The sequence below is a fragment of the Bombus fervidus genome, chromosome 4 (genome assembly GCF_041682495.2).
Source record: "Bombus fervidus isolate BK054 chromosome 4, iyBomFerv1, whole genome shotgun sequence".
In the NCBI taxonomy this organism is placed as follows: Eukaryota; Metazoa; Arthropoda; class Insecta; order Hymenoptera; family Apidae; genus Bombus; species Bombus fervidus.
In genome coordinates this window covers 15372151-15397799 of record NC_091520.1, presented here as the reverse complement: position 1 = coordinate 15397799, position 25649 = coordinate 15372151, and the positions used below count along the sequence as shown (strand labels likewise).

Here is a 25649-nt window from a genome sequence, read left to right as displayed (position 1 = left end):
AGATAAGCGAAGTAAAAAAGTTAAACATCGTTCATAGAATAAACAATGAAATGAAAAGAAAAGGAGAATACGGATATGACAAATAAAAATATAGCGTTAATTATAACTAATTACCCTTATTATCCACGACGTAATATTTGTTCCTCAGAGACAAAATCGTAACCGGTTCCTTTGACAAGACAGCTAGGATTTGGTGCTCTCGAACAGGCCACTGTTTTCTAACTATGTGGGGACATAACGCTGGAATATCTGTCGCGAAATTCTCACCCAGTTACAACAAAATCGGGACGGCTTCCCTAGACACGACGTCAAAGATATTTGAGTTAACAACAGGTATATTTAAAACCCATAAATTAAGAAATATCCATACTGATATTAAATATACCTACCCATTTTAAATAATAGTAACGTTCAAATCTTAGAATAATAACATAGTTGAACGTGGAAACAAATTAATAATAAATTAGAATTGCTATTCTGAAATATTTGACATTTGTACGTAGAAGGAACATTTATTTGATAGGCGAGGAATTAGGAACGTTGAGAGGTCACACGGCAGAAATAATCGCTTTACATTTCAACAACGATGGCACTCAAATGATAACAGGTTCTTTCGACGGTACTGTTAATATTTGGGACACGAGAACTTTCAGGTGAGCGCTGATTCTCCATTTCTCTTGCAAGAGTTCAATTTCTTGTTCATAAAAATTTGCATTTATGTAGAAATATCGCCGATATATTAATAATACTGGGTAATGTATATAAACGACAAAGAAAGCAAAAGATCCAAGTTAATCTCTCTCTTTCTCTCTCTCTCTTCCTCAATGTTTTCTATTTCCTATTGCTTCTTCTATACATATAATTCCATATTTACTGTTACTTCAGTCGCACAAGCGTTTTAATCGGTCATCGATCGGAATTGTCAAATTGCGTCTATAACTTTGACTGCTCGTTAATCGCCTCGTCGTCCATGGACAAAACGGCCAAAGTTTGGGACACGAGGATGAATTCCTGCTTGGCCACTCTGCGAGGACACGACGACGAGGTCCTGGACTTGACCTTCGACAACAACGGGAAAAAGTTGGCGACCGCGAGCAGCGACACCACTGCTCGAGTTTGGGATGTGAGCACCAATTTTCAGCAGTTAGCCTCGATGAGAGGCCACCGAGAAGAAGTCTCGAAAGGTGATTTCTTAGAATGACAGACAAAAATATAATAAATTCTACTATTCGCGAGTATAAAATCTATTTTGTAGATCGATTCATAAATGTCTCGATATTTAGCCAAGGGCTAACGAAAGTTGAACGTAGACGTGAACATTATGCGAAGATACTTTTTGTTTCTCGATTCCATATATTTTCTGTCTTGAAACGTCTATCGTCTGTTGCGATATAATATTTTTCTTGAATTACGAACTTTTCGTTCGAATAACGTTGTAGCTTTTAGTTTGAGTAGTATTTTTGTCACAAATACTCTGATAACTCTTATCTAATTTGTACCGTATTTTTCATTTCCTTCGATCAAGGAGAAAATTTGCTAGAAATTAAAGGAAAAATTGGTTTAGTCTGCTTCAGTCCAAATAGTCAGCATCTGCTGACGTCATCGTTGGATGAGACGTCAAAATTATGGTCTTTGGAGAGTGGATGCTGTATACAAACGCTGGATGGTCACACAGACGATGTCTTCAGTTGCGCCTTTTCGTATAACGGCGATACTATTATCACGGCAAGCAAAGATAATACTTGCATGATTTGGAGATGACTCGATTGGTTCCAGGTGTGTCCTTAGCTTATAATTGTCATGTTGTTCATCGTTTATGTTGTATACTTTTATGCAATTTAAACGTTATTTGATTTTGTAAACCAGAGTTGAATATTTTTAAATCTGTTTATTCTTTTTAAACGTGCTTCTGTCTAAGGCGACCGTATTTTCTTTAAAGTTACTAAATTATAGATGTTATTAGAGCTTTCTGGAAAGTTCATTATGTTTCAAATATTTAAGATTTGAGAATAGCAAGTTTTATAGAATAAATTATATAGATGGAATTGTAACTTCCACAAGCATCTATTAATTTTTACACATCTTGGCGTTGAAGCAAAAATAGTCGGAAATACTAAGCATAAAATTTTAAGCGAAAGTTCTTTATTACAAATTGTTATGAGAATCATTCAGTAGACAGAATAAAGGAGTACTACTGTATTCCCTTACCATTGTAAAATAATTTATATTATAAAATTAATGTATTTTAGTTTTAAAATAAAATTTTCCGACTTACGAGATTTTCAATTATATAAACTAATTGAAATAAGAAATCTCTAAATTCAATTAGTAAAAGGTTAATGGCAGGTATTCTGTACGAAAATGTATTCGATGGTTCAAGAAAATTATCTTCTTCTCTCTCGGAACTTTCATACGAAAATTACCAAGTTTCGATCAATTTCAGAAAACAATTGTGATTAATTAATTAAAATGTGATTAATTCGCTTGGTAACTTTACTGGGATGGCGTATAAAGACGTTCGCGTGAATAATTGAGCGGCATGAAACGTAGTATATATAAGGAAAGCTTAAACGATCAATTTAATGATCGCACTAACTCAGGCACATCATTGTTCGATGTGTGATCTAATCTTTCCACTTATTAGCACAATTACATAATTAATTACATAATTACTATCAATCGGTACCGATTAGTTTTATATATTTTCGTTTGAGCTAATTAATATTTCGCTGTTCCTGACCTAACAAGAAGTAAATGTTAAATATATAAATACATATCTAAATTAAAACATAGAAATACGCTCACAAGATGTTCTATCTGTGTAATGCGATAGCTTGAAATACCTTACTCATTGTTGATGACAGAAAAAAGTGTTTAAAAAAAAGTTCAAAAAAAACCTTGTTTACAACCTCTACGAGATATTCATATAGCAAACGAACAAAGTATAATATTTAAGATTCTCCGTCAGTACTTTTTTAAATGGAATCAAATGTAAATTGAATGCCAAGAGACTAGTAAGAGAACGTTTATTTAAAAGGAAAAAAAATTAATCAATATGATTAATTTATCAATATTACGTATTTTAAGATCAAGTGAGCATAATGTCTAAGTTAAATAGCATGCTTTGTATATTCGTAATTTGAACGTAATTACTGCGTCAATAGTACTTGCGATATACTACTACAATTAGAATAGCAATGATAATGATTACGTCTATACAATATTCAACACATTCTACGGATATAAACGTATCTTGCCAGCACGAATGTTATTTTTAAAGGCGGATAACGTAACAAACCATAATATTGGATATGTTTTGCATACCATAATATTGTTCTCCTCCAGTAGGATACAAACACGATAATAATTGTAAATAAAATATCAAAGTGAAGATAATCGGTGGGAATGCAATATCTCTGCGAATGAATTGTTTGCAAATGTACCAATTATTCGAAATGTATTAAACGAAACGTAATATGATGTTACGAGGATGGTATTTGTTGGCAACGTCCTTCAAAATGGAACCAGCAACGCTTTATAATGAAACGCGTACGAATACTTGGCGGGGCGTTTAATTAAAAGTCGTCTCTTAAAGGCTGCAATTACACCTCTGCTGTATCGCACGGTAATTAAAACAATATCACGTTCGAAAAATTACGTAACTTTACACTCAGCATTATTAGCGCAATTAAGTTCCGGCAAGGAGACAGTTTTGATCTTTTGCAATTTGTTGTTTCACGATGTGTATTTCAAAAATCCGTGATCATATTCTTCGTTTGTAAACGGACGACATTTTATTGTACACATAGTAGGTTTGTAGTCGTTCTTATTTCGCCTATCATTTCTCGGGTATTGTTATTGTTACGTCAATATTACCAGGGTATGATAGTTCTCGATCGCAAATCATAGTGCACGTCTGTGAACCAAAATCGATAATTTACAAAGGTATTTAAAATGTAGCAGAACAGAGACTGCAATTAAGCGCTTTTCGGTTATCTTTTTCATTTATGATGGCCATGTATATCTGAGAGGAAGTATTAAAAAATGGTTCGATTTCGTGATAGGAGATGTTACGTTTTGGAACGATGCCAAGAATAGCGAACCTAAATGTAAAGTTTGTTCCAATTTTTAAAACGGTTCCGTCATAAGCTCAATTCCTTCATATCGAATATACTATGTTGCTTCTAAAATGGTATGGTTTGTCGTCTGATTTGCACGCGTCACAAATATAAAATGTATTCGTGTAATTAGACTGCCACGTTTATTCAATTTTCGTATATAGCGCGTGGTATACGAATAATTTGCTAGTAATTGCAAACAGAACAATTTAAATTAATAGACTAAGATAAATCTTAAGGAAACAAAATGATAAATTAAATTGTAAATGAAAAATCAAACGGATGAGATTTACATACAGGCATGTAAAAAGTTAATTGATTTGTAAAAATATCTATTAGTTTCTCTCAAGATTGTTCCTTGTGTTATGTTTTACACGTCAATGGAAATGAACGTATGCTGTTATTATTAATCATATTATATTAATAAAAATTTACATTATTGGTCATTATGTTACTTAATGTCCATGTGAGATACAGAATAAAATTAGGTACGTGTTGGTTAAGCGAGTTACATCTTTGTTATGTCGCACGCTAATTAAAACAAATATGACGTTGGAAAAATTACATAATAAATTACATAATTACATAATCTGTTACATTATGTTCTGCCACATTTGCGAAATATCATGTTATATTATGTTAATACTTTGATAATATTTATATCAGGTGAATCTCGAAGAAAGAATAAAATCTTAATTATACTTTACTATACTATACACGATTTACTTATTCATGGCCACGAAACGTCAAATATTTGGAAAGGTATGGTCGAGTGGGAGAAGCTACCTCGAAAGTGTCATTCTCGATTATATACTTATGCGAACAAACTCGCTGCTATTGTTTCAGTTGTTGCCCTCTACTCAGCCCGTAAGACAGCGTCGCGTCGTTGAGAACAGTTCAAATTGTTGCCAGTGTAACATATTGAAAGTAACACAGCCTTTTGTAAAACCTCTCATAAAGCACCGGGGATTCTACAATTATCGCTGAATACACCAACAAAGGACTCGACATTCTTATACATCGTTTCGAAGGATTCGTTTCCTGAATACAGATCTGTGTTTCGATTTTGAATCGAGCTTTATTGTGTGCCATTTCCTGTCCTCCAGAACGTCGAAACAAAATGTGAAATAACTTTGTGCTAAAACCAGTCACAGTGTGGAGAGACCTTTTTCGCTAACTATGATCGATCTATCGTTGCAGAGTGCGTTCATCGAATGAATTAAAAAATCGTGTTTGAGCGTGTGTCATCGATGAAGAAGACTGTAGAAAATGGTAATCGATTTGTTGTGTAACCCTCGAAATAGCCGGTTTCGTTTAAAGAAATAACGCGCGTTATGTGCATGTTTCAAGGCTGAGCAATTTGCGTTAAAGTTTATCGAAAATTCGAATGGTTTGAGGAAACAGGTAGATAAGTTTGAAGATAGCAGAATTATATATTAAATATATAAATAAATTAAATATATTATATATTAAATATATATTAAATATATTCGCGTTTGCACGTGTGCCGAGATCATATACAATCATTAAAGTAACAAGTTTATACATTAGAAAATTTTCTGATACCTGCACCTTTCGTCTACTAATTACATTCGGAAACAACAATTTTAATTTCAAATGAATGCGTTCTAGTTTTATGCAGAATAAATATCGCGATTATCGCTATCATAAATAAACACAAATGTACGTAAAAATAATTATAAACGAATGATAAACGAAGACTCGCCGTAACGTAGAATACCTATACTGATAAGAGTCCTATACTTCCACATCGAGCCGTTTATACTTAAATTCTCGTCAAAGTGTCATCAAACCGTATAATGGCGTGCATTAAACTGCAATCACGCTAATTGCGTTCGCGTATATGCTGCAGCACCGTCATAACGCAAACGCTGTGTCGGAGAATTCTATGAATGAATTCAAAAAGATATATATTTGAAATACGAATCGTGTATAGTTAGCGCAATAGATACGTATCGAGTTCGTAGAATCTCGACGAAGATTTAAAATATCACATAGTTTGAATTGACGAGACTTTCCTCCCAACTTAAGATTCAGAAAAATTTCGTTCTTTTTCCAGCTACGATACTACGCGTCGTGTATAAATAGATGGAATTATAAGTCTGCGGATTTTTACGTAAATTCATACTTTTGAGAATATAATTCGAAAGAGTAGAATCCGAGAAGAAAATTGTTCTACTTACTAAATACCGTAAGAAGCACCATACATTGAATATATTATATATTTCTTCGTATTACGTGCATCTTCTGCCACGTTGTACTTTCAAATTTCCTATAAACGCATAAAAAGTCTGCTTGTAAAATTTAACAGCCATGGTATGATTTCATAGGTACGATACGACTTGACAGCCACGACGTGACCTGGCAGGTAGTTTCACAGCTGTAAAATTTAATAGTCATTGTGTAGAAGTCAAAGACAGGAGAGAAAATTAAGAAAACGATCGGTCTTGACAGACGTTCTAAAAATAGGTGAACGATACTGTAATTCGCGATTTCATTGTGTCTATCCCAACAACTGTGCGGTGTTTCGAAGTAGGCTGATAAAAGCACACTACTGGAAACCGGTTTGCTGGCCTTGTGCGTTTTCTCTGGAATTATGACACGCACTTTCGTGGGAAGGGAAATCTCTTTGGAGCGTACAAACAGTCCCGCAGCTTGTAACGTGAATCGGTCCGAACGATTATCTCGCGTTGCTCCGAGGCAATGAATAATTAAAGAATTGTCGAAGTGACTGGGGTCAAAGGAAGGCGCCAATTAAGGTGAATAAAAGGGTGGCGCAGGTTTTAAAAGATTAACAGATTTAACAGATTTTAACAGGTTTCGAAGGTTTAAGGTACAAAGAGATAGGGAGATTTTAACAGATAGACGTGTTGAAATGAATGAAAAGGATCCGTGTAAAATAGGTTGTGAAATTCCTTGAAAACTTAATCTGTTATTTTAGATTAATCTTTTATTTAAAACCACGCGTATCTTTGTGCCTAAATTTTCTATATTTTACTCTATTTAGAGTACGAAGGATTTATAGATAAAAATGAAACGTACAAATATATCTAATTTTAAATATAACTTGAATTTTTTACCCTTATTCTATTCTAGTTTCAATTCGAATATCTTGCATCGATATCGATGTGTTCTCAATTTTCCAAGAATACGTATATCTATTTATTTGGTATTTGATTATTGCTGATCTTAGATTTTACGTTTTTAAAGTAACTGGAACACTCAGCTGGTTTCCAAATGTTAAATATGCCTTGCGACACCTCCGATGTTGTTTTTTACGTACGTTAAAGTACTGACACCAAAAAAAATGCTCTTGCAAATTCAGCTAAAACGCGAACAGAACGTAACGTTGTACCTGCACATTTTAGACTGCCACTTTATACGCGATACCCTTTTTTTTTTTTTTTTTAGAATTCCTTTTTCTTAGAATTTTCGATAAACAGCTACGAAAACTCCAAAGTGTCAATGAAAATCGATAAATTGTTCGGCATCGTCGTATAATCTCTAACAAGCTGAGCTTTTTATCTCAAAATTATCTGAAAAACACTGCCAGCAAATCGAGCTTCGCACGGCCACAATCTTCGAAATGATCCCTTTCGCCACGCAGCGGAGCAAACGAATCCATCGAAAGTGTAGTCGATAGGTCGAGTTTAGCCAAGATAAAACGAACAAAGTGGTCAAAGGAATCCAAGAGCTCACCTCAGTCCCAAGTGGACCGATCTAGCGCGAATTTGGCGCGAAAAGAAAGTTGGAGTATCTATTCCTGTTCTAGATGTTTCGTTGGGAGAACAAACTTCAAACTGTAGCTGCAAACGACGCTGGATCCGCCCTAACGACGAGAATAGAGGTTTGATAGCCAGGCCAGGTCTTCTGTGTCTTCGTCGCGATCGTTACGTCTCTAATTAGCAGTGTCACCGAGAAAAGGCAGAAGACACGAGACGGACTCAAATTAATTAACGAGCAATCTCGTTGCCGGTTGTGTGACATGTAATTAAGTATTGCCATGGAAATTCTGGTATCTCGAGTTCCTGGTTCCTCCGCGTTTCGGTGAATATCGTGAAAATAACAAGAGACGTTTCGTAAATTCCTTCGTATGGACTTTTGTAGCGTATTACGTATTGACAATTAATAATTACTGTGTTATTCGAGGATAATTTGCAATAAACGTTGGACAAATTTGTTTTGGACAAATTTATGTGGTCTGTGATGTGTTCGATGAAGAGACAATTAACTTGTGAATTAAGAAGCTCGAGTGAAATTCGTGAGGTAAGAAATTATCGTGTTATTCGAACAATTTTAGAACCATTATTAATAACAAATTATTCGTATAAATAGCAACCAGTTATTTGGACAAACAGAGAGGATGATTTACGACGAATAATTTATACTAATTATTAAACGGATAAAATATTTCACAAAGCTGTATTATTTATTCCGATAACTATCTGAAACAAATACTTGTTCGAAATAATTCAAATATAATGCCCAACTGTGCAAAATACCTCCTCCTATAGCATGTTCGTAGCGTTGCGCTCGTTTCAAAGTCCATTCCAAGCTCAGACATAAATCCAATATACCGTTGTAATAAAAAAACCTCTCTGATGTTTAACGGTGTACGATCGGTTTTAAAATCCTTTTGATATAGTAAAATTTCTGTAGAATATTTGACTGGATGCGTGTTATCGGTGAATGTTCGTAATCGTAAAAAGAAAAAAGAAAAAAAAAAAAAAAATATCAGAACGAGAACGAGAGATCTTGCAATGGGCCACGATAAATAAAATGTCCTGTCAGCAAAGCAGCATGCACGATGCTCCTACAACGTTGAGAATCGAATGGTGTTGCTCGCTCGTGATAAAGCACGAATTCGCGCGACGCTTCCTTCGGTAATAAAAACCGAGATACAGAGAGAGGCTGGTTCTACAACGGTGGATGGCTTCATGCATTCACTCGTTTAACGTAGGGAGATAAAGCGGCTTCTCGGAGCGCGATTTATAGGCTAGTGGATTTCCACAGAGTTGAAATTGTAAGGATAATTAGATTTCGGACGAGTGGAACGCAGATAAGACACTATTATATCACAGCGATGGATTTTTTCTGATTATTTCACTTGACAATTGTTTGAAACTATTTAGAATTATTCTATTTGAAAATTTCCATTTTAATAGGATTGTCTTATCGTGGAATTTATTTTAAATATTTTAGAATTATTTTAAATATTTTATAGCTTGATTTCAAATGTTTTAGAATTCCACTTTAAATACTGAAAAATTACGTTTTAAACATCGGAGAATCCTGTTTAGAAATTGGTATATTTTAATATCATTCAGACTTCAGTCTATCGTTTGGAAATTTATTTTACGCATATTTCAGGATTACTTTATTCGCAAGATTATTTTCAATATTTTAGAATTAATTTACTCAGAAATTTTATTTTATTCGAGAGTTTATTTTAAACGTTTGTTTAGGATTTGTATTAGGATTTTCTATACAATTCAGCAACTATGCTATTCCAAAATCGTGAATTTTTTTTAATTCGTTTGTTGGTACCTCGTTTGTTCATTCGGCCTCTGAGGAGCTTTGGTTTTTACGTTCCAAGTATCATTATCGATACTCGTTTAATTAGAATCTTGCGTTACAATATCATACAACGTCACATTGTACGCAATTTTATCGATATGTTATGATTGAACGTAAAATTACGAACCAACGAACTACAACGAATATTTTCTGTTTAATAGAAATGATTTTTTATCGGCTTTCAGCGGTAAAACTTCCCAATTGTATTTGTATGCAGCTGTTTTAGCAATAAAATCAACAAAATTAAAAGCGGCCTGTTTCTATGATCTTTATGTTTCTCCCGGGAAACAGGATATTGCGTTTCTGAGTAAGCACTTGCTCCTATAAAAAGTATAATTGAATTCGAAAACAAGATTGTATATTCCAAGTCAACAAATGGAACGCTTACTCGGTCGTTCGTCCTTTTTAATAGTCGCGTAATTACTCAGCATGTGTTCGTATCGCGATAGGATAATGAACGGGGAAACGTTTTCATTACGGCGTTCTTGGAGAAAACGAAAGTTTCTCCATATGGGGACACGCTATCTTACTGTACTATGCTATTACTCTGCTATTATGTATTTTTCTCTTCCGTTGATTATTCGAGGTCGGCAAGCCATTGTTTGGTTGACATTACCACGAGAACAAAGAAAGTGTGTAAAATCGTGGATTCAGAAAGGTTTACATTAGGTTTAATTTCTCCAAGATCAAATAGCGAAGTAATACTGGCGAAAGTTGTAAAAAATAATAATAACTAAATATAGGTGCTTTGTTGCACATTGTTTTGCAAAGGTGAAAAATATAAAAGGTAGGAAAATATATTAGAAAAATGGCAACAAATTTCTAAATTATCTAGTCACGACGAAAATTTCATTTTCGGCTAGCGTAAAGATTCTACAATATTTTGCTGAATGATTCGCATAAAAAATTGTTCAGGAAATCCTTTTGATATCGCGTACGAGAAATCGTGTTGAGAACGTCTCAACGGAACTGAATGAAATACCCAAGACGAAGGGAATTAACACTTTGACTGCCACACCGAAATCACATGTTTCCTTCAGGACTCCAAGGAAGTATTTTTATTATTCAAAGCATATAATGGCAAAATAATAATTAATTGATGATGTGAGACAACATTCTTCCCCAATGGACCGTTTATCTTATTAGTGGTCACCCGTGACCACCGTGGCGCCTCGGTAACAGTTAATAGCGACATATTATAACAAATATGCGGGTCATATGAGCTGCCAACTGAGTCGGTGCGATCCGCTCGAGCTGGCAACTAAGTGATGTCGGGCCGCTGAAGCTGGCAACTAAGTGATGTCGGGCCGCTGAAGCTGGCAACTAAGTGATGTCGGGCCGCTGAAGCTAAGCTGGCAACTAAGTGATGTCGGGCCGCTGAAGCTAAGCTGGCAACTAAGTGATGTCGGGCCGCTGAAGCTGGCAACTAAGTGAGTGCGGATTCTCTCAATACCGACTCATCCGTATTTTCGCGATGATTCTTCCGGAGAATCCTAAGTTCTTAACCGAGTGTTTCATAGTTCTATTCGGCAGCATCGCTCTCTACACTTTTTATATTTCTTTCGAAAACAACTGTGAGACGTTTTTCCATAAAATGTCTTTTTATCTATTTCTTTTATATCTCTCTATCTATTTAAGAAGGTTGCGTAAATGATCGAAAATTCGATGCATGCAATCGGGGCAAGATCGTTAATGGTGAAATCGTGTTGAACCTAAAGATGTCTCTCTTCGAGGACTCTTATCTTCGATCTATATAAAAACCGATTGGCCGCCATTCCTTTTCCTTTTCCACTGGGTCACGTTCTACCAGGAAGTCGTGACAATGGTTCAAGAAGAATTAGTTTTAGTACGAGAATGAAAAACGAAGAGGGATGAAGAATTAAGTGTATCAACTCTGTTGCCTTCGTTTCGTCGTCTTTAATCCAATTATATTTCTTCAAAGTTGAAAAATATCGAGCTCGTTGAGCAAATTATGGGGATATTCTCTTAAAACGTTAAAAATCCTGTGAAACGAACAAAAGATTGAGATATAAAATTTCGAGATTCAAGCGTTTAACAAAGTTAACGATTGTTCCTATTTATTGCACAAAGTTTTCATTCGTACAACTAATTAACATATTAATAGAACTATACTCGATTAATGTGATATCGTCTGTGTAATAGTAATATTTATTACTACCGTTGGTATATCACCGTGCTGAGAATATCTCAGTATCATTCTTTTAGGAAGGCACAGAAGACAGTTTGCACTGGGAAACTTCAAGTAGTACAGATTGCAAAAACTTAGGTAACTAAAGTTTTTATGGTCGCACAGGAAGGAAGTAAGTTGTGTAGAATAATGTGAATGGATTGTTCGTGTCGCAATATGTTTCTAAATTCTTGTGATATACGTGGAAAGTTTATCCATTGTATTACATCGCAAATATTCTTTGTGTCATGTACAATCGTAAATCGTCCGCATTTCTACAACAAGAAAATTTGTTTGCACGTTAAATCCAGAAATATCATACACAACGTGTCCGAAATCAGTTCATCGACCAATTAATACTTCCTGAGCTTACAAAACGAAATCGTTAGAAAATAATTATAATTTCTAATTCGAAGCTTCATCGACATTTTCTATTATTCTAATTGATAACTGACCGTCAATTTGTAGCGATACTCTCGCCCTCGAAAAATGCGAACGATTCGACATCCAAGACGCTTTAACCAAAGACATTCCATACAGATCGCATAATTTAACCGGATCATCTATTATCTTGTTAGTTCGATCGTTACCAGCTCCATTATAGTTCATTCGCACTTCTCAACGATTGTCTTACGGTTTGAGAATGCACTGAATTTATTGTTTGTTAGGCGCGAGTGATGCCGAACAGAGAAATACTACTCGTACTTTGAAAATTATTATTCCAATCATCTATCTACCATTTTCTTTCTAAAACGACGTATTATTTTTTTCAGTTATAATGATGACTGGGGTCGATAATCTCGCGTACGACGCTCCGGACAATGCGGTGAGTAAATATCAACGAGGATAAAAAAATAATTAAGTAGGCGTAAGTAAAAATTACTTCAAGCCATAGTCATCGTCATTAACCATCGATATTGTTTTACATTATCAATTCGTAGCAATGTAACGACATAGTTATAGATTGTCACAGATTAATACAATCTTCTGTAACGTAACACCAAATCCTGGCTGAAACATCGAAATAAACAAAATCTTGCGCATTCTGTAATTTTAACAATCTCATTTTTCGTGAATCGACAAATTTCTCATCGTTCTAACATTCATTTAACATAAATAATAACAAAGAGCGTATTTTACGATATAGGGAAATCGTTCGTCCGAATGCACTTCATTTAGATGCGAATAAATGCATCGGCAATGCCGGTGCAGCCATTATACTGTATAAGGAGCAAAGTTGGACGTTCGAGAAGTCGAAATTGAGATAATTGAATTTCAAACAAACGAGACAATGTTGTAGAAGTAATTTAAACGTTTAGGCCAGTCGGTGTCGGGGATGAGATAATCCCTTCTCGGCCAATTTCTCCTTCCTACAGACGCAATCTTTAATTGTTTCGACTGAAACAACTGGTTCTATGCGACAAATAAAAGCAATTGTAATCTGATGTTGTTAATTAAAATACTCTTTTTCTATCTTTTCTCCTAGCGACAAGATAAATCTAATAATACTCTTACGCGGAATATCGAAGTGGAATAATTTTTCAATTCTAGAGAAAAGAAGGAAAGATTCAGTGAATGGAAATAGATTCTATTAAAGTGTGCCCAATATGTAGACAAGCAAGCGTGAAAAGAATCTTTCGTTTTGTCTATTTCATTTCGTAGAAACGATTATCTGCGATGTCCTTAAATGCACGAACAACTTCGACTAACTGCGCTAAATTTTTGCAATTAGAACCAGTCGAAAGGCAAATTCCTATGTTCTCAAAACTAAAAACTAGCTCGCTATCTTTTCAATTTTCGAGTAACCATGTTAACAACAGGCAGAACGAGAAGCACTCACACGTGCTTATGCAAATTCGAAGGGACCGCAGGGGATGGAAAATTTGCGCTAGGTCAGACGCTACGGGGATCGGTAAAACGATGCAAGATATTGCACTTGTTTATTCCCGTGGGATAGCCGTTGAAATAACGCCGAGGTTGCTTCGCTGGTGCAACTTTCGGTTTATCGGCTACGAGATTAGAACGAACTTCACGCTGCGCTTGGAATATAAAAAAAAAAAAAAAGAAAAAAAAGGAAAGAAATAGGAAGAAAAAGACGAAAAAATGTGTAAAAGGTGCCTTCGTGGGCAGGTTGAACGGTGTTTTAAAGTTGGCAACTTCGTTGAATCATTTTCACCGTAATCGTCGGAAACCACCGCCCTCTTCGGCTTAACTTTCAAACAGCTACCCCTCAGGGGAGTTATTTAATTTGCGCGTTTGATCGTAAAGCTGTTTCGGTATGGTTTATTAGAATGGGGAAATTGTTGCAAAGGGATTTTAAGAGCGGTGAATTTTTATCGTGGAAAGCTGCGTGAATCGCGATTTAAGTTTCTGTTTGTTCGTTTAAGTTGCAGCGACGAGGTATTGGATTTTGAGTGTAATAACCGGCGCGCTGAATTGGATTGTTTAGGATGTGTAGCTTTTATTCGCGTAAAATTTTACAAGGTTTGCAAAAACTTTCGGAAGTTACGAGCATGGAATCGTGGTAGAAATATTCAAATTTTCCACTTCATGCGCACGTATTTGAAGCTAATAATAATTTCAGAAATCGAGGAATTCCAAAGTGTCTACAACTGTCGTGCAAGCGACGCGAAATATCAAAGATGGAAAAAACTGAAGCTTTCTCTTTAGAATTGAATGTTATAAAAGCAAACTTTTGCTTCTTATTCGCTTTTTTCACTTTATCTTACAGTCGAATATACTTATTTATTTTTTTAATTGAAATAATTCCATATATATCTCCTTCGCTTATATTCATACCTAGTTATTCATATTATTTAGATTGCCAGGAAATAGTGTCTAAACGTCTATTTTCTCCGATTCCAATCTCGTAATCTTTCACAAGATATCCAACAGCTACGAAGGGGCTGCTGAAAAATCGAAAGATAAGAAGAATCGACGACGATGTTTGCCTAAAGAATATTGGCCGGAGGAAAGCGGTTTCGTATGAAAGTCAGGCCGAATTCTTCGACGACGTGTATATCTTGGGGACCCTGGGATCTCAACGTCTGGCACAATGCGCGTACAACGTAAACTCGTTTCAAGCTCGCGGAGAACTCTTGTCAGCCGGGTTATCCCGATCCTAGTTTTCATTTAAAAGGAGCTTGCCCTGTCTGTGAAAGCGGTTCGCGCCATTTTCGATACGTACCGGAATCTACGAGCCTTTATAAAAGGAAAGACGAAAAGAGGTTGAAGCTGCCTCCACGGCAAACCTTCGTATTATTAACCTTTTGTAACCGGAATTTTTGTTTGCCTGTCGTGAGAGGAAATTTTATTGTTGACTCGAAATTTCTCCGATTATTCTACGAAGTAGGAAATGATCGTTACTATAGAAACGAATCTTGCCACGTATAATGCTCACGTAATATACCTAATCACACCCTATTAAATTGCATTTTGTCAGTCTTTATATAGCTATATACTTCTTTTTCTTTTTTCTGTAAGAGTGATATTATCTAGGGAGAACAAAACTCTAGCCTAAAAGTGATTAAATAACGAAAGACAAATTACGTCGGAATTCTCATAGAATGAATATTCTCCGTATCGAATTACGTATCGTTTTATGTATCCTATAATATTATGAAAAATTACATAATTCGAAACTTACATTAATAAGAAGCTATTAATGGCTTATTTGCTTGTACTATTGCAATTACAATCGGTTTGACGGAACGTATATGAGATCGGCGATCGTTCATTTCCGTAGCTGCGGTGCGTGTGGTTGACGCAGACTGATTCCATCGAATTGCAATTTCGAGATGCAGTTTGCTGATATATCGCAACGATAATCGAAAAACAACTTTCGAAAAATTCCACATTGGACAATTTTAATCGCTTGATTCCACGTGTTCATTTCGTCGGATGATTTTCGTAACTGCTGAAACCAGACGTGTTCGTCTTCCACGAACGATAAATTGAAGCTTCGTTAAAAAGAGCGAAACAACGATTACAATTAAATTAACATATCCTCGATCAAACTGTCGCTCGAAACGAATCAAACTCCATCTCCCTTCAACGCAAAACAGCAAAAAAAAAAGAAAAAAAAAGAAAAAAAAAACCGAAAATCTACATGAACGAAGCACGTTCACTGGTAAGCCACAAATCACTCTCTGCCTTCAATACATCGCGCAACGAACGTCAAAAATACATCTCATAAAAACATATTCCGCCATTCAACCTAACCGACTAACTCCGATAAATCCCATCAATCTTTCCCAATCACTTTATCCATTTGAAAAAATTAAAAAAGGAGAAAGAAAAAAGACGAAGAAGGAAGGGGAGAGAACAAAAAAGAAAAAAGGATTTGACGAATTACAGGCTGAAACGCGTATGAATGGCAATCCAGAGGGGGGGGGGGGAGGGGGAGGATGAGATCATTCACCGGAGGCTAGGCACGTCAGCTCGATGACGGAAGCCCCAATTCCCCTGGACGCGATTTTTCCGGAATTTGCGACGCTGACGTTGGAATATGGGACAAAAATTTCGAGCGATCTACATATTTTACACGCACGGCTCCTCTCGTCGTCCCTAGTTTACTTCTTTGTTCTCGTAGCTCTGTTCACTCGGCCATTGTTATCGTTGCCTTCGGTACTATCAGCGGAGTGGTGGAGGGAGACAGGTTTTGGTCGGCTTGGCTTGGCTTGGCTCGGTAGTTGCGCGCGTTTAATGCCTGCGGGCTACGATTGTGCCGCAATTACGAGGAGTAGTGGCACAGCATCACCAAGATGTCGAAGAGAAAAATAATGGTTAGAAAAGAAGGATGGGGACACTGGCAGACAGGATGGTTCGTTGGGCCGACGAGCATCGTCGAAATTAATGGATCGTGGTCAGGAATACGTGGGAAGAGACTCGCTAGCTATGTATCGTAATCGTGGAAATAGGATTATCGTTGACGTCTTTGTCACTGAGATTTTGGTCGCTCGTGACGGAGGAATAGTTGAAATAACTTGTTGCTTTAGTAGACTGTAACATAATTTAACGCACTGTAGACCTTCCTCTACCTCTGAAGTTTTGGCTAGCTCAGACATTCTTGGGCATTCTTGGGGGTTTTTGATATGTATTTTTTCTTTTAAGTCGACTCTGCCTATATTGTGTAATGTAATTTGACATTAAAACGTTAGATGATGATTTAATACAAGTTTACAAGTGGCGGAGAATGTGTTAACATTTTATTGAAGGAAATAATAACGAGATATGATTTTTCTTTCATTTAGAAGATCGAAATTAATCAATGGCGTGATTAAATTGCTTGGAACTGGTACACCGATGTGGTAACAAGTTGGTACACTACAAAATGTTTAGCCAGAGTTTTAACGTGCTTGGTCTTATTTTTACTCGTAGAACGTATTAAAATGGTTTTGCTGAGAAAAACAGGACACTATATATCTAACTCCTAAGTTACATGCTACTATATAACGTTAACATTCCTGGGGGAGGCATTTTTAACCGGTTTTCACGTTGAACCGTAAAAGGAAAAGACTTTGCGGGAGGAAAGCGAGTGGAATGGACGGTAGCAGCTTACCATCGACGTTCCTCCGCATTGCTTTTAGGGCAACAGGAGACTGTGGCAAGAACGTTTCGTCGGTCAAATAATAGTCGCGTGTCAATTGTAAGGAGACTGCATGCAATTCATGCGCAATTTAGTTGTCTACAGGCATGCACTGAATAATAAAAAACTAATCGCGTTAAATAATATAGGATTTATTTTAACGATGAAAGTGGAAACGCGTGTCCTCTTTCTTTCTTTTTTTCTATTATCGTGTTATTTGTTTTATCGTTTTTAAATTATAGTCATTTATAGAGTACCTACATAAGAAATGTTTGAATGACTTTACCTGAATTCAAATCTGTCATGATATTCATGTTTCATATATCTATTTAATGTTATATATAACTGTTTAGAAAGGAGAGGGAGAGACAGATCCAGTTATGTTTTAATTTACAATATCGGTAAAAATCATTTAAAGCTGAGAATAACTCTTCATTCAACGATAATTATTTAAAATTTTTCATTAAATCAATACGATCCAACACACCGTTTACGTGTTCACATACTGACAAACGCAATCTCCGAGTTAACGAATCGTATTCGGAGCTCTTCAACGCACCCTTCGTTCGCTTCCATTCCCAAAATCACAGAAATTCTCTGTCAAAAACGTCTCAACGAAGGGAGGTTGGTTCATTTCCCATCGATATCAATCGAATAGTCGCGTTCCTCTTTACCTTTTCTACCAAAAACCCTTTGAATTCTAGATCAAGCGTTTCGTTCGAAAACTATAAAGCCACCTCGCTGTTCCACAGAAAAACAGAAAACAAAAGTTTCTCTCAATGTAATCAAACGCGAAATAGCCAACAAGACTCGCAAGAGGTTAGAAAATTAAAGAATTTACTTCGACTTTAAATTAGAAAATTTACTTCATTCGCAAAATTAAACAAACGAGTCACAACGAAGAAGAAGAAGACCGAACGATACCAGGTCGAGCGTATCACTCGAATAATCCAGCCACTCTTCTCTCTCTCTCTTTCCATACAAAATCCTCCCAAAAACAACAGAAAAATAACGAAGAAGAAAAGGAAAAAGTTAAATGAAAACTAATCAACGTACACGAACAACATCGGCAAGAAACCACGAGAAAAAGACGAGCCTAAAAAGAACCGGAAGAAAGTTAGTCGATGCTGCTCTATGGTGATGCTTATTAATCACGATCGACCGCAAAATTCCAATCAATCGGACCGCGTTCCATCCGGGTGGCATCTATTCTTTCTCTTTCTTCTTTCTTTTTTCGCGTTGGATTTTTCCTTTGAAAGGATCCGGAACGGACAAGTAGCCAGGCACTGGCACCGTACGAAGCGACGTCAAATAGAGAGGAAAGAAGGTCAGAGAGGGACAGGGACCGCAGGGAGAGATGCTCGTTGCGGTATTCGTTAGTCGGCGTTCGACGATGAAAACGCCGGAGGATGGGAAACAGACGGGGACAGCAGTCGGTCGAACGAGCGATTCAAGCGAAACGACCGACTAAATAATTGGCAGCGGGGGTTTTGCGAGAAACGCCGGTTGCCGCACGGGCGCCATTTAATCTGAATTAACAAGCTGTTTGACGTATTCACTTTATGCCTGCCCACAAATCGAGTTACTTCTGAATGAAGTCGTTAGGAATGCGCGAGACCAGTCTCGCTTGTTTCGCGCGACGTAGACGCGACAGAAGTTGACTGCGGCTGAAAGACGAGATGACTAGAGAGTCCATGTTGATACGGTGTGTAATTTGGTATTTGTCTACAGTAGCTCGCGTAAGTGAGTAATTCGGCGCGTACAAAACTTTTCACTATACATATACGTAACACATTTTCACATTGGTTTCAAACTTTAACGATATAAATATGACGGTGGTGTCTCGTTGTTGCTAACGAAATTTCAAAATGTCTCGTATAACAATATGCACGTACAATTTTTCTACAGGAAGCGTTCAAGTACTCGAGTGCCAGTATAGATGTATAGAGCTTTTTCTCGACAATGATTGCCGAATCTCTTCCTTTTATGGAACAAGGGCTGTTAAAAGAGAAACTTGTTGAATAATTTCACATTCGATGTCCCATGGAAGTAACGATACTTTGTCTGTCGCTGTCGAATAGTCAAAGCGAACGCGTATTCATTATATGGAAAACCAGAAGGGAAAAATTCCTACGCAATTTATTCGATTTACCATCTGGTCTTGTGCACGCTTTTTCCAGAAAGCTCGTCAATCACGATTTCATTTACCTCGCTGAAGTGTCGATTCTCTGCGTGACAAAGTTATACGCAACCAAATAACGAACAAAAGAAATCAAAAAGCGTGGGCGGCGCGAAAACGAGAACCAACCGACAAAAAGACAAAACACGAGAAAAACGAAAATAATGACAGGGGAGAGAGAGAGAGAAAGAGAGAGAGAGAGAAAGAGAGAGAGAGAGAGAGAGAGAGAGAGAGAGAGAAAGAGAGGAAGGAAGAAGGAAGTGGAAGAAAAAGGAATTTAGGCGACAAACGTCAGTTGGTCGATGTTGCCCTGGAAAAACGAGCCGCTCTCTGTTTCTTTCTAAGCGTCACGTGAAATCCTCGCAGGACGGAAAAAAACGTGACGGCATAAAAGAACGCACGAATATCGAACGTGACGGAAGCGCGTACAAAGCTCTTTTGAGGCTCGTTTTCATTTCGAACCGAGCGAGCGTCGAGTGCGACGGAAAGAGCCTGCGGAACGAGCTGTGGCGAGAGGAGAGAAAAAGAGTCGGCGAAGAGAGCAGCGAGAAAAGTGCAAAAATGTATTCCATTACACGCGAAGTGTGTATAAGAATATCGCGACTGGTTTTTCCGAGAGTTGTTCTCCGCTCGACGCTCGTCGCCACCGCTTTAAGAAATACGAATGTGTATCTCGTGCGCCACTATGCATTAGCTTTTTCTCTTTCCTTTTGTTTGTTTCTTTGGTCTTGTCTTATGTTTCAGGCGGAAAAAATAACGAAGAAGAAAAGGGCTGTCAAGCGCGACAAGATAATAGGAAAATATGCTCGTTCTGTTTTCAAATTTCCTGCTTGAAGTTTCTCATCGATATCGTTCACGGTTGTGAACGCGATGATCTGTGCGTGGTATATTAGAAATTTTTAAATTTGAGGTTTCATACTTTTCCAAACTTATGATCGTTTTTTACTTTCAATCGCTTACGCGAATAATATGGAAGGCTGCGTTTTAATCTTTACATTAATATTAAATACCTTCGTCTCAAAGGCACGGTAGACTTTCGTTCGAATTGACGGCGGAAGAATTAACAATTGACAGGCTCGTGTCACACGCGGCGCGTGGATCTGTTGAGCAAATGAAATTGGAAGAAGCAATACTAGTTGAAACAATATTTTCCTTTCCCGCGCACCAGAGAACCGACAGTTGGAGCGTGTACGTGCCCCTGGAACGGTTTCGTAAGTGTTAATAAATTCAATAAGAAATTATTGAAAACTTCCTCTAAACGTATAGGATGGGCCACCCACGGATGTAACAACGTGACACGCGCCGTTGTTTAACGTGACACCCTTGCATAGGCGTCGATGAAACTTGATCACCGCTTTCAAAGCAGAATCTCACATAGAGAATTCGATTAATATGTGCTCATAAATTATTCGTGAATCCGATTACTTCATGAATTTTATATTAGGTCGTGCCAAAAGTTTCTTTCGTTTCATAAGGAAATAATAGATGATCAACAATTTTTCTTTTATATTATTTTATTGAATTATGTATGATCCATTTTCTAGTAATGAAATGAACAAAATGAATAAAACAAAACATGTTGTGCGTCTATTATTTCCTTATAAAACGAAAGAAACTTTTAGGACGACCTAGTAATATTACCTTCATCGTCTTAATTTATCAGTTTTATATTAAAGTTCGTGCGAAAACAGCGGGACGTTAGAGATACAAAACATGGTCTTTAAAAATTAAGGATTAATGTCCTCGTTAACGTGGCGTGGTACTGGGAAAAATAAAATATGTTATAAATAAACTAATTTATTTCACAGTATTTTTTGCACGGTATCATGAAAATCCAGAGTCTCTTCTATTATATTTAACATTGTTATATTTAACATGTCGTAAAACCAGAGAGAAAACGAGCTTACGGTGTTATAATATTATTTTACCCATATTGTAATATTTTATTTCGATTATTAGAAAGAGTAATAAAATACTTACACGAAAAACGCTATAAAATTTTAATACGAAACATGCAGCATATTTATAGGCAATCAGAGATTAAGAACAATCCACGTATTCGAATAAGCTAGCCAAATCCGTATCATCGATTCCCAACCATCGTTCAATCGCCTCGTCCGGAAACCCAGTAGCAATTACCCCATCGAAGCAATAAATAACCCGCATTCGGTAAACAAATCTCTCGTCACGTTCCACTCCATACTTCCCCTACAGATTCGATACAATTTCTCTGTACGCGTTACTTTCTACATTCATTTTGGATATCTCCATCTTCAAAAAATGTACAATTACGTATATTTAGTAAATTTACTTTTACGTTGTAACCTGTAGAGAGCTCTCAGACGCTCCATCCGTATCGTCGATATTTCAAGCTTCTCAACTGAAAGGATCAACGCGCATTGCCGATATAATATTGTCAATATTATAATGTTTATTGACAAACCATTACAAATTTCCGCGTTATACGGTACGGACGATAATAGACGGAACAACGCTTAGATAATAATTCGAGAAAAATTTCTTCGTCCGTTTCAATTCCAAACGAGAACAAAGACTTAACAGTCAATGAAAGCAAAATAACATTTACAACGTCGCTTTAAAAAATGAAAAATGGTTGATATTCCTACAACTTGTTTCATCTTTTTACTAATGTAATAACGTGTCAAAATTTGCTTGACGAAACTCGAATATGACGAAGAATACACTCGTGCAATAAAAAGAGAGCGTTGGTCAACGGTCGCGGAGGAAGCATAGCGATCAGGCGACCCTAAAACCGGAAGCCATGGATCTTTATTAAATCCACGAAATTTATGTCGTGGAGGTCGCGTGGCCGACGGAACGTGCGCGCCGCCCGAAAGGGTATTTATCCCTCTCACCGCGTTTCGAGCGCGTGATCCACACGTTTGCGTTGAGCAAACGAACGTTGACGCACGGCCTTCCCTCTCCGCCATTGTGTCGACGTGCACACACAGGTCGATAGTATATTGCGTTTTTTCTTCTTGTCCCGGATAATGTCTATGCCCCCAAAGCGCGACGCTCGTCAAACAAATCGTTCCTGAATGTCCGTTTTAATGAACGTGCCATTCGATTTGAACGCTTACTGGACGCCTTCGGCGAGATCAGCACGAGTTTGAAGATTTACCCGGCCGATGTACCGCGTTATAGGGCTTGAAAGAGGAATTTTCTACTTTAGCGTAGCGAACACTGACTCACAAAATTCTTAGTCACCGCTAATGTGCCATAGAAAACTTTTATGTCCGTATCGTATGCGTTATCGTATGAAACGTTTTGAAATTTCATTAGCATCGTAGCGAGACGCGACTGCACAGATTATATATGTGTAGGTTCAATTTGAAACCCGTTTAAACATGTATATTTCATATCGCTAATATTCAATTGGCAAGAAGATGGTTACGATGATTTATATCTACTTGTATAAGTAGAAGGAAGTCTTTTATTAGGTCAGTAAACTTGAATATTTAGTGGTAATTTTTTATAATAAATGCTCGTTTGTTAGTTATATACGATTTATCAGGCGCAGGTAATATTTCATCGTAATTGTCCCATGGAAAAATTCGACTGAAAAAATATCTCTTCCGATAGTGGTCCCGAAAAAAAGAAGGAAATTGAAACGAAAAGACCCGCTAGTAGCATTTTATACGTTTTATTATCAATTCTTGCTGCAGTAACGCAAACGATCGATCGATATCCATATCATTATCCATTTGTTGACCGCTTCGTCTCATCAAAACAGAACGCATACTTTATTTACGAAATAAAAAAGATAAAGCCATGATCACGATTTCGTTTCGTAATAGCTTCGGTGAAAAGGAATTTTTTAATAAAAGCAAGGCGGAGCGTCTATAATATAGGAAGCGGGGCAATTTAAATGTATATACCTTGACCTCTGGAGTCGTAAGTTGGCTGATATCAGCAGACGAGATCTGGAAACGCGATCAAGGAGAGACAGAGAAGAGAGAATTGAAGAGAAGAGAAGAGAGATCGTGGGCGTCAACTCGGGAAGTGGATATTTGAGAAAACGTAGCGGCATAAACGAGTCGGTGTATCCAGCAACGGAAGTGGCCCCCTAAAGATAGGAAGGACTTTAATTACACGAGGCCCGTTATCATTGCGGTACAAGCGCGTTGCACTTGAAGGAATTTCGAACGCACCACTGCCTTCTCACCGATAAATACCTCTCTAAATCCATAATTATGCCACGAAGATATTTACCAGTGTTCTTCCAGAAATGTCATCTTTCTCCTTCTTCCTGGTTCTTTTATTTTTTCTCTTTTCTTAATTAGTTCTTTCTTTTCATTCCCGCTTTTTTTTTTTTACACTTAAAGGATAACCACGAGTGAAAGTTTACCGCAGCGTTCTTTTAATTAAAACCAAGCGAACTCTAGCCGTCAAAAGCAGAAAACAAAAATAGATTTATCATGTTTTTCCTTTTAATTAATTACAGCGAAGGAGGAAAAAGTTAAGATAGTTAAATTCACTTTGTTGTTGAAAAATTAACGCTGATAGTAACGCCAACGATAAGACTTTCTAAGCGAAAATAAAAAAGGGGAATGCTTTTAATTCGACAAAAAGTATTGAAAATTAATTCATGGTACGAAAAATATAAAATCGATGCGGATATGGTACTTGAGTATAGGTTTTAATTCACGAATTGTCGGATGACAAGAGGAGGCAAAATGGGAGCCTCTGTTAACGATCATTTCATAGAGGACGCGATGTTATCGCTTAAATATCGATAGTCTCGTGTCAATCGACCTTCTCGATGCCAGGCTGACGCCTCTGGGAAATTTAATTTAACGCTTCGCGAATTTCAGACAGCGGAGAACGTTGATTCTTTCTAAACGACGAATCTCTCGTGATATACTCCTTTCTCTTACGGATATTACGATGTCTGAGAAAGTATTCATTTTTGTTTTTCATGATTGCTTTTAATTTGAAACCGTATATCGAAATAAACAGATTATTTACGATTGGTTAAAAAGTTAAATTCGCGATAAAAAGATCATGTCATTTAAGCATAAACTCTGTAATACGCGTAGCTCAGATTGTGTGTCGCAATATGGAAGATTTTATTCATTTCCGTCACTATTGATATAAGATAGCAAGTGTCGAGAATTTTGTTCAAATATATATAAAATTTATCCTACCTAGCCAGCGACAGAGATACTTGAGCACTGCAAGAACGTGGAAAAATACGGTTCATCGCTTGATAATGAATTTAAGGAAAAAGGATTCATCCATAATTCTTCTCTAATTATTTACGCTTAGCGTTCCACATAGCTTAAAAGCATGAAATTACGATATTCTACATAACATATGAAAAATGTAAAATATAGAAATATCCTAATTTATAAAATTTACTTGTAGAACTTCTTTTATCTTGTTGTTACTCCTATAGGAAAGAGAGTATCAGCACTGATCAAATTTCTTAATTCGATCGTGGAAAAGGCCACAAATAAAAATACAAGTCGTACATGGCAAAATGCAACAGTCAGCTTCCAAAATATCATCGACCGAAAACAGCCACCGAATTTTTTAATGCCAGAAATCTGAGAATAGGTGCTTCAGGTAGGTTAGAGTTTAAACCACGAAGTTGTCCACACATACTTACATAAATGTCCGTCGAATAGCATATTTGTCGTATAATCTATTAAATTCGCATTCGCTATCGATTCCTCGCCGCGTGCTTTCAACGTCAACCGCGTCCTCTTTACGGTCCTTCCCTAACGACCAATATTATCAGGATGATTTATTTGGAACTTTTCGAGTCTGCATACTTAGGTTATTACCGTCATAAATTCGAAACACGTTCTCCACGGTTGATACCATACCTGACCTACCTCATCTTGAAATATGAGAAACTTCGCGGAAGTCCCTATAAAATATTCCCTCCGTCCTCTTACGTTTTTCACGTTGCTTTCCTTTCCTAGTCTAACCGACCTGTTATTCCCATACTAT

The 25649-nt window shown here is 36.8% G+C and overlaps 2 protein-coding genes across 4 annotated transcripts in view; both read left to right on the top strand.

The window, feature by feature from the left end:
• LOC139986404 (dynein assembly factor with WD repeat domains 1) overlaps positions 1 to 174 on the top strand; it is a 58478-nt gene extending 58304 nt beyond the window's left edge. The window contains exon 6 of the mRNA XM_072001714.2: positions 149 to 174. The gene's annotated coding sequence lies outside the window, so the exon portion shown is untranslated. The remainder of the gene's footprint in view (positions 1 to 148) is intronic.
• A 1568-nt stretch (positions 175 to 1742) lies between these two features.
• The window catches only part of Oatp26f (Organic anion transporting polypeptide 26F), a 50222-nt gene continuing 26315 nt past the window's right edge, over positions 1743 to 25649 (top strand). The window contains exons 1-3 of one of the 3 annotated variants that reach the window (XM_072001690.1): positions 4968 to 5390; positions 7912 to 8405; positions 12678 to 12730. In XM_072001690.1, the coding sequence (XP_071857791.1) occupies positions 12683 to 12730 (48 nt within the window). In that variant the 5' untranslated portion in view covers positions 4968 to 5390; positions 7912 to 8405; positions 12678 to 12682. Of the gene's footprint in view, positions 1777 to 4967; positions 5391 to 7911; positions 8406 to 12677; positions 12731 to 25649 lie in introns of those variants that run through there. The other 2 variants (XM_072001689.1, XM_072001688.1) reach the window with 2 other exon arrangements.